This window comes from Fistularia commersonii, chromosome 19 (assembly GCF_037954325.1).
Source record: "Fistularia commersonii isolate RoL2024-O1a breed Wild chromosome 19, RoL_Fcom_v1.0, whole genome shotgun sequence".
Taxonomy (NCBI): Eukaryota; Metazoa; Chordata; class Actinopteri; order Syngnathiformes; family Fistulariidae; genus Fistularia; species Fistularia commersonii.
This window is the reverse complement of record NC_141302.1, coordinates 3,879,567-3,895,512: the sequence shown is the minus strand read 5'-3', so window position 1 is coordinate 3,895,512 and position 15,946 is coordinate 3,879,567. Positions and strand designations below refer to the sequence as shown.

At 41.7% G+C, this 15,946-nt stretch overlaps 1 protein-coding gene across 2 annotated transcripts in view; it reads left to right on the top strand.

The window, feature by feature from the left end:
• The window catches only part of nwd2 (NACHT and WD repeat domain containing 2), a 53,879-nt gene extending 44,144 nt beyond the window's left edge, over nt 1-9,735 (top strand). For both annotated transcript variants that reach the window (XM_086166365.1, XM_086166366.1), the window contains exons 7-8: nt 773-1,362; nt 4,637-9,735. In XM_086166365.1, coding sequence (XP_086022491.1) covers nt 773-1,362; nt 4,637-8,533 — 4,487 coding nt within the window. In that variant the 3' untranslated portion in view covers nt 8,534-9,735. The remainder of the gene's footprint in view (nt 1-772; nt 1,363-4,636) is intronic.
• The last annotated feature ends 6,211 nt before the right edge of the window (nt 9,736-15,946 follow it).

The following is a 15,946-nucleotide window of genomic DNA, read 5'->3' as shown; positions in this document are numbered from 1 at the left end:
ATGCAATTGTTTGTCACAAGTTGTCACTCAGCACGGATTTAAGTAAAGAAGCAGTATTTGCTTTCACTCTAAGGGTTTTATTTTTTTTTTTGCATATGAATAGACCTTTTGATTTCAACTTCAATACATAACAGCACAAGAACCGCAACCCGAGACTTTTTGGGGACAAGACTGAAACAACTTCTTGTCTTGAGTTCATTGACTTGACAGGGAATAAAGAAAATGTTATAGTTACTTAAGTAAATAAAGATCAGTTTGATAGTGAAAAAAAAAAAAAAAAAAAAAAGACCTTTTCCGTTGGGAGACGTCAATCGATGCAATTCAGGAGAGTCCGTTGGACTTCAAGTGAACAGAGGAAAATCGTCTCCTTGAACCCCTAATTTTAGGTACCGCCGAGCCCTGCGACTCAGTTATCGGGGCTGGTGTAGGTTAGGGGACCCGGCAGTCTGTGGGTGAGCCAGTGCTAAAGATTTGTATCCGCTTTGTTTCTTTTTAAATTAAAAAAAAAGTTAATTTAATCAAAAGAAAAAGACATTTCAAAGCAGTTCACATGTTGTTGTGATAGAAATCTAAAGCCTCCATGTGTTCCAGCGACTCTTTGATACATTTGAGTATAATTCCGAAATTTCTTATCGCCAGCTAACAAAAACAGCGGCGACGGTAGGCGACGTCGCGATTATCTGATATTTTTTCACAAGTGAAAATTTAAAGGGTTTCACTTTGCTTTTTTGTCTTGTTCATTTTTTTTTTCTTTTTTCTCCTCTCATTTCAGCCTTGGAGGACGAATTAGACTTTGCCCTTGGGAAACAAACCCCTGCCTTTCTCAGGAAATGTGTTTGCTACATTCGCAAGATCTCTAACTTCGACCGTTTCGCCAAACTCCCGGAGATGGCCCGCTACATGGACATCGTGGTGAGCGGCGACCGCGTCATGCGCAACCAGGAATCCTACGAGCGCTTGCTGAAGGTCCGAGACGAGTTCATACCCACGGTGGTGGCTGCCTCCAACCTCCGGGTCTATTCCTCTGTCACGCACTGCGACATGAAGTTAGGCTACTCCCAAGAAGTGGAAAGCCACTATGTGGAAGGTCTGTGTAAGCAGTTCTACGAGGACATGGTGGACATCATCCAGGCCACGGTGCAGCAGAACTTTGACACTGAGACCGACCCGCTGTACGATGAGATCCTACAGCACCTTTCCCTTTGTAAAAACTACGCCGCGCTGTTTGAGTACAAGACTGAGTATCTGGATTATGTGCAGGAGTATCTTTTGCCGTCCAAGGGGAGTCGAATGAGCCCTTTGGTGGTGTACGGAGGACCCTGTACCGGGAAAACACTCCTGCTGTCCGAAGTCGCCAAACAGGTAGGATGCGAAAGGCGATACGAAATATGTCGACGATACGAAGTAGCTCTGGATCCCTTCTTTCATTCTTCGTTCAGTCCATTCCCAGTCATAAAGTCTGTTCACGCTTTCCTCTCATCTGTCAGTCCAATCTGAGCGCAAATCCATCTTTCCCCGGCAGAGCACGTGGGGGCGGGCAACTGTTCAACTTCAGCTGCCTCCTCATCCTTTTTCTGACCATCTGCCAACACTGGTCATCGTCACGCGCATCTCCAATCGTGGCGCTGTGTGTGTGTGCTTCATCATATTACCAAGGGTATCATTTCTTTTTCTTGAGTTTAACTTTGAAACATATGCGCCGACATCTGCGGGTTCACGTATACAAAACTCTACGCTCGCTATTTGTCGCCGAAGGTGCCGTCTGACGGCACACATGCGTCGGTTTCACGCCGTATCCGAGATCACAAAGCAAATGCCCACTGAGCTACTCGTCCTGAGCGACTTGTGCCACACTAATGATTTGTTTTTTGCAGTCGCCATTCACGCTATCCAAGTGCATTCATATGAATGGCATGAGGTGCAACGTGTGCAAGAACCTGAGCTCCCGCATGGATTCAAACCTAGAGGGGGAAAAAAAAATTATAAACTTATTAAGGATGTAATTGCATGCAGGGGAAGTGGAGAGGAAATTTATGAGAGAGCAGGTGCAGTGATGGAGGAGACCAGATGAAAGAGATGCTATTTGTTGATCGCGGTGAATCAAAACCCTGCCAATACACAAATAGCAGGGTCATTCAATTTTTCATCTCGGCACTGTTTCACCGAATGCTCTAGATTAGTGCCAATTTTGTGTCCAGATGGTTTCGGACCTCCATTGTCCTTAATTGTTTTAAAATTGAAGGCTTCCTCAGAACACACGAACGGCATATTTTTTTTTTGTAATTTCCGGAAACAGATGACCGTGTTTACGACTGCCAAAATCCAGAGGCTGTTATTCAAAAGATACGTATCGGTGTTGATGTCCATTTAAAATTGATTTTAAAAAGTAACAAGGGTTAGATTACTGCTACAAATGTAATACCTGATGTCTGACGTTGAAAAAGGGTATTGAAAAACAATTACTTCCCCGACAATTAAGGTGGCCGACAAGTCAAAGGGCAATCCCACACTAATACATAAAAAGTGAGCGGGCAGCGCTTAACTACGTTAAAACAATCGAATCCGTCTTAGATCGCTTCACATCTTCGTTTCATACACTGAGGGAGTTACTGAGATATTGACAGCGGATCAATAGCGGGATCAGGCTGTACACTTGTATTATCCTACTTTCCCGATGATCCCGAGGTTGCAATGAAACAGGCATTGTTTTTGTTGGTTAAAAACACAAGTTCCCATTATCTTAAGTGTAATTGTGAAAAGAAATATTTGGGTCCTGGAGTGTATTCATATTATTAATTGCGTTTTTGATGTATTATTTAAATAACGGAGGGAGAATCCAGGTCAGAATTTTTTAAGATTGAGCGAGAGCTACAGAATATGTATGTCACAAATGGCTAGTAATACATTATATATAACAAAATGAAATTGCTTTTAATAATACAGATACGGTTTGGCAAATTTTGAAGAAAAAAAAACATTGCCAAAGGAACAATTAATATTCAGAGATTTATGATTATTGGCTTGTGATGATCTTGGTCTTTACATAAGATTCTGAATATGTAATGTAAACTAACCTCAATTTCCGTCAGATTGTGAGAATTTCTCATTTGCATGGGAATAAGTTTCTCCCAAACTGTTCAACAACAACAACAATAATAACAATAATAACAATAATAATAATAATAATAATAATAATAATAATAATAATAATAATATTGAAATGATGATGATGATAATAATAATAATAATATTTAATATAACAACAACAACAACAACAACAACAATAATAATAATAATAATTATATTTGTTGTATTTTATGAGTGCAATTCTGTGGGAAAATCCATAGGGAGGAAGAATGTAGAATGTTTCTGACTCAAACAGCTGTGGAACACATATATCTATGCATTAAATATTTACAACAATTCTTTGCTGACAGATACTATAGTAACATATTTACTGACAGACACTATGCGTCTCCATTGCGCTCTTACAGTTCCACAGAGCTATATTTGGAGAAGGTATTATCACCGTTACCCTAAAAGTGTCAAATATCGCCTTAATGTCTCCTCCGGGATATCTGTTGGGCCATTTCATGAATTCATGAATGAAATTACAATATCAATGAAGTCTTGAAATTGGAGTCGTTGCTATTCATAGAATAGTTCCCCTGTTGATAATGATTTATATCATTAACTCATTCATTATTAATAAATCAAAGAATTTCAAAAAGAAACATTGTTATAGGTAATGCATCTGTGAAAAATGAGAAAAGCAGTAATAACCCTTAGACTTTTACTGTAGCTATTCATTATAAACGTTACTCATTGGACCTCAGACATGATGTTCTCGATTTTTATCATCATTTTACAATATTTAAAAATAATCAAAGTGTTTAGTCTAGATAGGATGTTGTGTGTATATATATACAGGACTGTCTCAGAAAATTAGAATATTGTGATAAAGTTCTTTATCCTCTGTAATCCAATTATAAAACAAAAATTACTTTTTCATGAAAGTCTAATATTTTGAGATAGGATTTTTGAGTTTCTTAAGACGTAAGCTATACTCAGAAATATTAAAATAATAAAAGGATTGCAATATTTCAGCGGATTTGTAATGAATCCAGAATGTATGACATTTTTGTTTTTGTAATTGCATTGCAGAAGATAAAGAACTTTATCACAATATTCTAATTTTCTGCGACAGTCCTGTATATATATATATATGTACATATAGTGCTCGAAAAAAAATAAAGGGAACACTAAAAAAACTGATCTTAGAACTGAATGAATGAAATATTCTTATTAAATACTTTTTTCTTCACCGTTAAATTTGATGACAACAAAATTACACAAAAATGATCGATGGAAATCAAATGTATGAACCCACGGAGGTCCGTATTTGGAGTCACACTCAAAATGAAAGTGAAACACACGACGTCGCTGTAACGTCCTTAAAACGAGTCAAAATGAATCAGTGTTGGCTTGTGGACAGTTTGATTTCACAAAAACGTGATTGACTTGGAGTCACATCGTGTCGTTTCAGTGTTTCCTTTATTTTTCGGAGCGGTACATATGTATAAACATATATATATTGTATGCATTTTAACATCTCTTTCCCAATATTGTTTTTCAGGCATACGCATGGCTACAGAAAGAGATGGGCCCTGAAGCCGACCCGGTGGTCATCGTCAGATTTATCGGCTCCAGCCAGCCCTCCACTGACTTGCGAACCCTCCTCCAAAGCATCTGCGAACAGATCGCGATAAACTACCGCTGCTTGATTAAGTTTTTGCCGAGCAAAATCCAGGAGATGAGGGAGCTCCTGATCAACCTTCTTGGGGAATCATCCTTCCACAGGCCTTTGGTCATTGTCCTGGATGCCCTGGAGCAGCTCTCAGATGCTGACGATGCCCGCAAGCTATGGTGGCTCCCCATTCACTTGCCCCGGACGGTCCGCGTTGTGGTGTCAACGTTGCCCAATAAACACGGCATCCTGCAGAAGCTGCGCCACGTCATCCACGACGAGGGCTATTATGTGGAATTGACGCAGAGGGACCGCAAGGTCTGCAGCCAAACGCTAAAGCAGCAGTTGCTTGGTGTGAAAAGAAAAGTCACCTCGGGCCAGCAGATCTATGTCAACGAAGCTCTTGCCAAGTGTACATTGCCAATGTTTGTCAACCTCATCTACAGAGAAGTGGTCCACTGGAGATCTCACAAAGACGTGGACGATAAATCCCTGTGCTCGACGGTACACGAGAGCATAGAGCAGCTTTTCTATTCGGTGGAGAACAAGTTGGGCCAAAGATTCGTCTTCAGAGCGTTGGGGTACATCACCATGGCCAAGGCCGGGTTAACCGAGGTTGAACTGGAGGATATTCTGTCCCTGGATAATATTGTTCTCGGTGATGTCATCGTGGCCACTTACCTAAAAAACCCTTTGAGGATCTCTTATGACTTGGTAGCGAAGCTCAAAGAGGAGCTGGAGGGTTATCTGGTGGAACGTCAAGTACGCAACGTCACCCTGATGGTCTGGGCGAACAGACATTTGCATCTGATCGCCCAGAAACTGTATCTTGGCAACGAGGAGGACGTCCATCAAATGCACAGTCTCTTGGCCGAGTATTTTCTCGGAGCCTGGTCGGGAGGTAGGAAGAAGATCTTTACTTACGATAACAACCATTTCACTTCCCTCAATATATCTCATCACAAAAACCCCCACCAGCAGCAGTCACATGAGAAAACCTCCTCTGACAAGTACTCCTATGACAGGCAAACTCCTGAGCAGCCTTGGGTATTCCAGTGCAACCTTCTGGAGCCAGACATTTTCTTTGTTAACCACCGGAAGATGACGGAACTGGTTTACCACCTTACCAGGAGTGGACGCACGGACGATCTCATTTTTGGCGTCATCATGAACTTCAGCTGGCTGTACACGATGATTAAGATTGGCCAGTTCGAAAAAGCTTTAACCGATATCGACCTAGCTTACAGCTACACTCAAGAAAAGGAACTCAAGTTCCTGTCCACCACTCTTCGCAGCGTCAAAGTAAAAGTGTTAAAGAACCCGGCATCCCTTTCCGCAGAATTACAGCAAAGGCTTTTGCCGGTCGTCACCTCTCTGCCCAAGCTAAGACACCTCCTCCTGGAGTGTGACAAAGACGGGCCAAAATATTGCTCCATCGTGCCTCTCCACTCCTCTATGGATGTAACCTACAGCCCTGAAAGGCTTCCCTTATGCTCCAGCTACATGCAAATAGTGGAGGTCTTACCCACACTGGCCCCAAACATTGTCTTGGTAGCGCTGGAAGATGGGTCCGTCAGCACCTGGGACGTAGAAAGCAGACAGCTTCTACGACAGATCGACACGGCCAGATCCGTCGTGCTGGGAATCAGGTTGACCACCGACGAGAAATACCTGGTGGTGGCCACCACCAAAAACACGCTGCTCATCTACGATAATCATAAGTCATGCCTTTTGTCCGAGGTCGAAATCAAGGGATCCAAGCACGGCGGCGTCACGGGTGGTGTGGCATTCATCAACGGCTTTACTTTGTCCACCCATCACGCGTTGGCTTGGCTGGAGGCCAGCAAGGATGTCAACGTCATCGACCTGCTCTACGGCTGGCCTCTGTATCAGTTCCATTGCTGGTACGAAGTGACGTGCGTTCAGTGCTCTCCCGACGGAATGTATGCCTTCTGTGGCCAGTATCTCAACACCACGTCCATATTTCATCTGGGAAACGGGGACAAGTTGGCCACCGTGACGTCTGAGTTCTCCGGGGGTTTCGTCAAGTCCATCCTCGTTCTGGACACTCTCAACCAAATGGTGATGATCGACAATGAAGGTAGCCTGTCGGTGTGGAACACCAAAGAGATCACCAACCCGCGTCTGATGGAGGACTACGATTGCAGAGGGGACGACAGCGAAGTCGTGAGCATCGAATTGTCCGAAGACCAGCGCTCCATTCTCATTTGCAAGGCGAGAAGCATCGAAGTTCTGGACACAAAAGTTTGGAAAATGGTCGAGAAGTTCAAAGCGAAACGTACCGAGCGCTTCGTGGCAGCTGTTCTCTCCAAGAACGGACAAAGCATTGTGGCCTCCATGGAGAACACCTCCTCCATTTTTGTCTGGCGGAGGGACAGCGGACAGTGCATGGCTAGCCTGATTGAAATCTCAGGGGCAATCGTCAAACTCATCAAATCGGTCCACCACAACCTGCTCCTTTCCGTTGCTAGCAGTGGGGTGCTGTCCGTCTGGGACATTGACATCATCACGGCCATGTCCAACATCGACAAAACGGGCAAGAAGATACAGACCCTGCAGTTGTCCGGCAGAGAGGATTACGTCTTCACCATGGACGGTTCGGAAGCGGTCCACAAGTGGAACTTCAGCACCGGTTTCATCGAGACCGTCTTCAAACACGAGGGCGTGGTAGAGAACTGCGTGCTAACCTCCTCAGGGGATCTCATGGTGACTTCCGATGACAAGTCCAGTCAGTACATCTGGCAAACCAACTCGGGGGAAAACATTTTCCGTATCAACGGACAGAGAATTTCCCAGCTACTAATCACCCACAACGACCAGTTTGTCGTCTCCCTCTGTGAGCAGAACGCCTCTAGAGTCTGGAGGCTTGCTACCGGACACAAAGTGTGCAACATCCTTGTCAATCTCCAGAATGCACTCATCACCACAGCCAACACTTTTCTCGTGGGAACCTCCAAAAACAAGCTCCTGGCCGTGAGCTTGTGGTCGGGCAGCGTATCCAAGAAGTTCGTCTGTGACGACGGTATCACCATCGTCAATTTCAAGCTCATTCCCGACTGCCCCGACTGCGCGGTGTTCATCACGTCCACTGAGACCGTCTTCATCTGGAGCGTGGCGGATGAGTCCGTTTGCAGGCGCGTGCAGTTACCAACCAACTTCCTTAAAAATCTGGAGGACTTCCAGATCTCGCCCAACGGGAAACTGGGTATCGTTTCCAAAGGTGACGAAAACATCAACGTCTTGGACCTTCACAGCGGCAAGCTGAGGCTAGTCCACGCCGCTGGAATAATCTGGCGTCAGAAATTATCGAGAGACGGACGCTATTTGGTCTACGTCTGTTTCCGCAACTGCGACGAGGACGACGATGCCGGCGTCGTGTCTAATCTGATTGTGATGCGCCTCGCCGACGGCAAGAGCATCGGCACGTGTTCCTTGTACAAGACGCCTACATTTCTGTCTCTGTCCCAGCGAGCGTTGAATATCATAATCGGCTTCGAGGACGGCAGCATCGGCACTTACACGGTGGTGGACCGTGTAGACGCTGCCCTCAAGATTAAAATAGCCACGTCCAACAGCCGGCAGATTGTCAACAACGCCTCACAGAAGGTGCGGCCTAAATGCGGCAACCATTCCTTTAAGACTGTTGCCGATTGCATTTGGAGGGAGTCGACGGAGGTCTTCTCCAGGGACAGCCCCATCAACGTGTCGGATTCTGGCGAAGGCGAGTCCACGACGCCTACGAAAAAGACCGAGCTGCTGCAGTGAGCGGACTGCGGGGGGAGTTCGGAGAGCGGGGCGGAGATTTGCGACAAGATTTTAGAATCTCTGGGGTTGCGGTTGATTCTTGTTTACAGCCACGTGATTCAGCTGCAGATGTCAGCCCTCTGGGTAGTTAACGGGCCGACTATTTAAACGCTGCATTCAAATCATAGAAGTACAGATTCTGTTTGTCTTAAACACAAAGACTGTTAGAGAGAAGTACGTTTTTGAAAAGAAGAAAAAACTTCGACTCTTGCCACGTATTACTTTCCTGTCATGTATCATTTTGCTTTTCGAAGAACAAACTTAATATCCAAATGTCTTCACAGAACATTTTCAAACCCCGTCCACGAGGCCAGTTTCAGTGTGCATCCTGTTAATTTACTTTGAGCACATTAAGCCGTCATATTGTTACTTTAAAACAAAGGAAAAAAAAAAAAGAGATTATATTTAAGTTTATATCTACATCAGTCGGTACTGTATGAAAAGGAGAACTATGAACATATGTACATATCTCTTATGGCTGCTGCAATTTGTGCAACTCCTTAAAAATGTTATGTTGTGCTTAATGCAATCAAAGTGAGTGCCTGGAATTTAAAATGTTCTTTATGTGCAGATTACAAGATTTATGAAAACGCAGGGAATTTGTAAACACAGTATACACACGGTTACATAGTACTTGCATCGATGTTGAACCCGTGTACGATCAGTGTACCGCAATCCGAGTCGACAACGTGGAAGACGAACGGCGTTGCTCCTTGTAATGATAGTTGTAGAAAATTTCCGGGAACGATTAATGTACATTTGATGTGACTTTACCTGCAGTTCCATCAATTTTTTATAAGCTGTTCGTTTTAAGGGGAAAACACCACTATCGAGCATACAGTGTAGCATAGCACCATACACATTCACGCCTTAACCAGTGTACTTGCTTTAGGTTTAGTGGAGTTTGTTCAAATGTTTAAGTAGACGAGGACAGAGCGATTAGCCCTTGTGTTTCACTGAAACAATTTGGCATGTGAATATTTTGAAAAGCAGTAGGTGGATGCACTTTAGGAGTGGTTTGTCGAAAATTTGTTTATATGAACGTCGTATAAAAACGTGATCTAGAGTCGTGTTAAAAAAAAAAAAAAAAAAAAAGAGATACCGGATTGCGTTACGGACACAAAACGGGCCGTCCGGGAAGTTGGAGGTTGAGGTCGTCTCTCCTCTTAATGCCTGGGTTGTCATTTGAAAAAAAAAAAAAAAAAATTAAAATAATTAACATCATGTGATGCTGATTTTACAACAAAATAGATCCGAGAAGCAAATACAAATGTGGCCCCTACAGACACAAATATCGTGAACAATATGGTTTAATCTCGTTCGACTGCTTGAATACACAGCAGCAACTGAACCCGTGTACAACTTAAATCTTTGTATAATTTTTGCACAAATATTATTTGCGTTTCCCCCTTCTGAAAACTAAAAATCGTAGATCCCAACCGTAATGTTTAGATCATGAAAATAGTTGATTAAAAAAAAAAATCTTGAAATTAATTCTCAAACCAAAATCATTATGTTGAAATCAAACCTGTAGAGATGTGATTTTGTGACAATCTAAAGCGAATGATGAGACTTTTTCGGGAATTTTAAGGAGACGTACCTTTCGGGTACGGAGGTGGCTTTAAAATAAAAATAAAAAAAAAAATTGGAGTTCTCAAAAGACCAATCATCTGGATGGCGAGGGTTGAATCGAAGCTACACACTTTCACTCTGACATGAACTTTTTAAGGGCTATTCTATCCTCCGGTATGTTTACCAATTTAATGGCCCTTGGATCATTTTAAACCAGGTAGCAGCATCGAGCTTTAAAATATTTAATTTCCCTCCGAGTTTCTAAATTTAAAAGGAACAAACAAAAAAATGGAAAATACATTGAATATCATGTTATTGCCAAAGTCCCTATTATAGTTTGTGTTTCTAACCGTTTGTTTTTTGAGGCCTGTACTGTAACTATATTGTTACCAAATTGTTTCAGTGTTCTACTGTGATTATGTTTTATGGTACAGAAAATGTGCTATCTTTGTTAAAAACAAATAAATGAAAAAAAAATGAATTTAAAGAGTCCTCCCATAATATATCGGAATGCCAGTTTAAGCGTATATTTGAATGTGTCCATATGGAAGCCAGTAAATGGTATTATTGTATGTTACAGTAACTTGAATGACTTTTAATAACTTACATGTTTGCAACTCATAGTTGACATACTGGTAATGAATGTTTCTATGGTATTCTTTGTAACGTCAGGACTGAAAGACCTGTTTAGAGATTTATATTTTCATAAATGTTGTACTTACATTTTGTTACAGAGTTGTTTAACAGGAATTCAAACGGAGAGGAAAAATTATGTCTGAAGCAATATGAAACTAGTGTGTATGCATTGTTTGTATGAAACATTTTATTCATGTAATAAAATGATTCACTTTTTTGCCTCCACTTTGCAGTTGTTTTTTTTTTTTCCCAGCAATGATTTAAGGTTTCTAATAGATACCGTCTGCACATCGACCGTCTTTAGCGATTAGTTTTGTTTCCATGGGAATGATGTGTATAAGCATAAATCTAATTGGCTGTTGCAAAAGCATGGATATTCATGGATGTATTTTTTTTTTTTTTTTTTTTTGCATCGTCAAAAACACTGGCAGCGCCGAGCGACCCAAACACACAAAGACAAGCGCGCGTGTGCGCACACACACAGAATCATTTAATAGGCCAATAATTGTTCTTCTGCGCTTGATGCCAAACATCGGACAAGCGTGGTGAATATTTCTCCAACAGTGGCTGGCGTTGTCGTTTTAATTAGGCGATGCATGTGTGTCACACACCTGCACGGCTCCCTCACACACACACACACACACACACACAGGCGTACACACAAGGTAAATACACCGAATATGAAGCCATTTGGCCAATGACATGCCAGTTGCTTCGGGCTACCATTTTAATTTCCCAGCGGTGTCACTCTAAGCCAATGCGGGTGAGTGCGTGCGCGTGTGTGTTTGCCTCGGTCTCCACGGCAACATCAGGTTCACGGCGGTGACAAGCTTGGCCACGCCTTACATTGTAATGATGGTGAGCTCATGTCTGTTGGCTATCAGGGCCGCCTCCAGTCCTTATGACAACAAGGGCTTGACTATCGCTTGCACATTCCACCTGCAGCAGCGCACAGGCATATAATTACAACGTTTGTTTGTAGAGCAGGAGGTCTGCACAGGTCACATTGTACGCGTCCAACTGTAGGTACAGTGCGACGGTACCTCGTATTTACTCAACACTAAAATAGCCTCTTCTTTGTCAACACCATTTACTCTATAAGCTGGGGACCTCCTTTTGTCATCCTTGTGTTTTTCTAAGTGTAACCTGTGTTTTCAGCCACGGGGAAGTCTGTGACTCACCCATAATTCTCTGCCGCCCTTCCCCTCCACTTTGTGGCCGGCGAAGATAAACCAGCCATGACTAAACACCTTTACCTTACTGGCAGTTGAATTTTTAGCAAATGGAAAATCTACGACTGCAAACTCGCTACTTTGATAAATGTAAAAGCGGTCACTGGAAAAAACAACAACACAGAATTACAAGTAAATCTAGGAAAATGTAACTGAAATCGGCAAAATGTATCTGTATTTTGTTATCAATTTGAAAATCCACTTTATGTGGCACATTTCACTCAGTTTTTAGATAGGAAAATAGCAAAAGATTATAAGTTTTTATAAAATCTCATTTAAAAAAATAGTGGAGTCTTGTGTCCAAATGAATCTCGCTACATCAGGGGGGGAAATACACTATTATCAGGTAACAATTTGTTAAAATGTTATTCTTTTATTTTATTATCTTATTTAATTATTCTAATTTAATTGATTCTATTATTTATTGGTTTATTTACTATATTTCGAAAAGGAGAGCCGCTGAAATACTGGAAAATCACAACATTTCAGGTGACCAAAAAAAAAAAAAAAGTATTAAATATTACCAACATGACAGAGCTGTTCTTCCCTCTTATCTGGCATCCTTTATCTCTTTTTTTCTCTGATCCATCGACGCAAGACACCAAACGGGGCTGATAGCGGCCGCCGCCGTGGCCCGACCCCCCTCCTCCACTACACGCCGGTAACGGCGGGGACGGGAGAAGACCTCCCCCGCCCGTCGCTCTTTGATTGCAGCTGAACAGCAGGAAACACTGGATGTTTGAGGAGCTGTTGCCTGAAGATAACCGACAGATTAGAGAAATGGAAAAGAGCGGTTGCGGCGCGAAAGCTACGGGTTCATTGCAGAGGGCGGGGACGGACCACGGCGAGGGGACACTCAGGACAGAGTCCGCCGCCGTTTCCACTATCATCCCTCGGCCACTGAGCTAGAAATTCCTAATCTTCACAACTTCAACTGTCATGACATGCTTTTGTTTTTTTCTCTGTTTCAACCTATGAGTTGAAAGCTATATCTTTATCCGTCCATCCATCATCTGCCGCTTATCCTGCGCCGGAGGCTATCCCAGTTGTCATCGGGCGTGAGGAGGGATACACCCGGTCAATCGCGGCTGACGGACAACCAATCACTCACTAATTGGGTCCATTTTTTTTCATTGAACCTGCATGTTTTTGGACTGTGGGAGGAAACCAAAGAACCCCATGCAGACACGGGGAGAAGATGCAAACTCCACACAGAAAGGTTATCCAGCCTTAGTGCTGTGAGGCTAAAGCGCTAATCACTGCACCGCCCCGCTATATCGACTTTAGCTTGCATGTCCTGAAGGGTTTTCTCGAGGTTTCTTCCCTTAAAAACATGTGAATGAGTGACTGAATAGTTATATTTCAGGCCCTCATTCTGTTCTCTGACAAGAGTTTTCTTGCAGGACAAAACATTCATACACAGAGAAACAGTAAGAGGAGTAGAGAAAACAGAGGGAATTGCACGATCTTTCAAAGGGTCTGGATAGGGTCTGTTCGACTTTTCACATCCCCGTCATGTTTTTGGTCATTCTGTCATGTTCTGTCCTGTACGACGGGGTCTATTTTCTGTATCCGAAACCTCCTGCACATTAATATGTGGGCCTCGGCTTGAGATTTATTCATTTCATCGCATTATTCAAATTAATTCGTAAACCTGCCGAGACAGATCCTGAAGAAACGTCACTGAACAAATTTAAAAATCCGGGATGTGCTCTCTGTTGCTAACCCCTCCAAGGATAAATTTGCTATATGTGCATCTGTGAACACTAAAACCGGTTTTTAAGTTCCTGGGGCGACTTAATTTGTTTATGCAGTCATTCAAAATACATCATCCTCCCTTTTGGAGCGCAATGATGATCCAAAGATTTGTCTGCTGGTATATTTTACCCTACAGTTGAGCTGATAATATTATGAAATAAACATCTGTGAAAGCCTCCCCTTTTGGATTGAAAATGTTGAAGGCACGTGAAAAGCACCTTGCCTCGCACAAGCACCGAACACAAGAATGATTTTGCATCCTGCAATTATCTCGCTCGTAGTTTTTAATTATTTTCTGGGTGCAGCTTCAAACAGTCGCGTCTCTATCATTACGGAGCCGACAGCGTCTCCCGGCTTTGTCAGGTTAGCTCGTGAGTGTTAAGGGACGATTTTTTCCGAATCACACTCGAGTCATATGATACGCCACGGCTGCTGTGAAGAGGCAGGTTACGTTGGGTCGCGTCGAGCTCTGAACAGGTTTCCGGGGTAAAAGAATTAGGTGTGGGTTATGGATGTGCAGAGTTGATGCAAGAGGAGTTATAAACGGATGCCAGTGATTGTAACCCTCCACTGGGTGTTTCGCAAGAGCCAAAAATCCTCTCCATTAATCTAGACAGTTTAGTTTTAGCTGCATATGTGATCTCAATATATCATGTTTATTCGTCTGAAGTTTGCTAAAAACAAACTTTTTGACTTCGGCCAACGACAAGGAGGAAAGCTTTGGACGTGCTTAGACTGAACAACTGAGACCATGTATTTGTTGGTTAAATGTTTGCTGAGGGAATAAAAAGAGCGGTAAACAAAGTTTTCTCAAAGGTGGCGGATTTTACCTGCCGCTTGCTATCCTGAGGGAATCAAGTTTTTAGAAAGTATTCATTAAAATAAAATGACTGTTGCCAATAATTACAAGCTGAATCTGATTAAACAGTGTTCGTGGATATGTTCATCCGCAGCAGACAAAGTGGAGAAGTGGGGTTTCTCCTTGCAGGTTATTTCTGCATATTGATATTTTTCTCGATGTGAGGGAATAAATATGTGAACTTGTGAAACAGAAACACAATTTTTCAAGTTCAATCACTGAGTTTATTGTTTATTAGATAAAAGATGGAATTGGTGGGTGGGCAGCGTTGTAGCGTTTTAGCCAGGGAAACACCCGTGTGATAGTAAAATGTCCGTTTAATGACCAATAGCTGTTGTTGGACACAGACAAGCAAGCAACACAACTAACTGTTCCAGCCCAATTCCAGGTAAAAAAAAAAAAAAAAAAAAACAGAATTCCTTGCACCCCAAAACACACCCACAAAATTCCCAGCAACCCCCAAATCACACAGAAAACAAGCATCAACATAAACCCCAACATTCATGACTCGCTACAATATGAGTTACTGCGGTCTTCAAGGCTAAAACCCACACGAATATAACTCATTCCATTCAGTGAAATGCTTTGGTACTTTATGAAGATGTTTGATTTAGTAAAATAATTTGTTTTGCACACACGCAGAGTACAATTTAATTATCATTACTATTATTACTATAATAATAATAATAATAATTGTTATTATTATTATTATTATTATCATCATTACTATTATTATTATTATTATTATTATTATATCCATTATAATCATTGTTATCATAACCATTATTATTATTATCATTATTATTATTATAATCATTATCATTATTATTATCATCATCATTGTTATTATTATAATCATTATTGTTATTATGTTATCATTAATATTATTATTGTTGTTGTTATTATTATCATCATCATTATTATTATTATTATTATTATTATCATTGTTATTATTATTATTATTATTATTGTTATTACTATTATCATTATTATTATTATTCGCAGGGAATCTCAAAATCTTTGTACTTCAGACCTTAAACATTTTACAGCCTTGAGTTTGACGCTTTATAGTTTTATATGTATTTCTTATCCCCCCCCCTTTTTTTTTACTGTTTATACAATTTCCTTCTATAATTCATTATTGTTACGTTTTACTTGAAACTCTGGCACAACAATTTCCTTTGGTATAAATAAAGTTGTTGTTCTTCTTCTTCTTATCATTCTTAAAATACTTTCATTTTGAAAAGACTAACCGGAAGCGGTCACGTTATGCTACGTGCAGCTTGACGGTGTTCTACCTGTTTCCCCTGCTGGTGT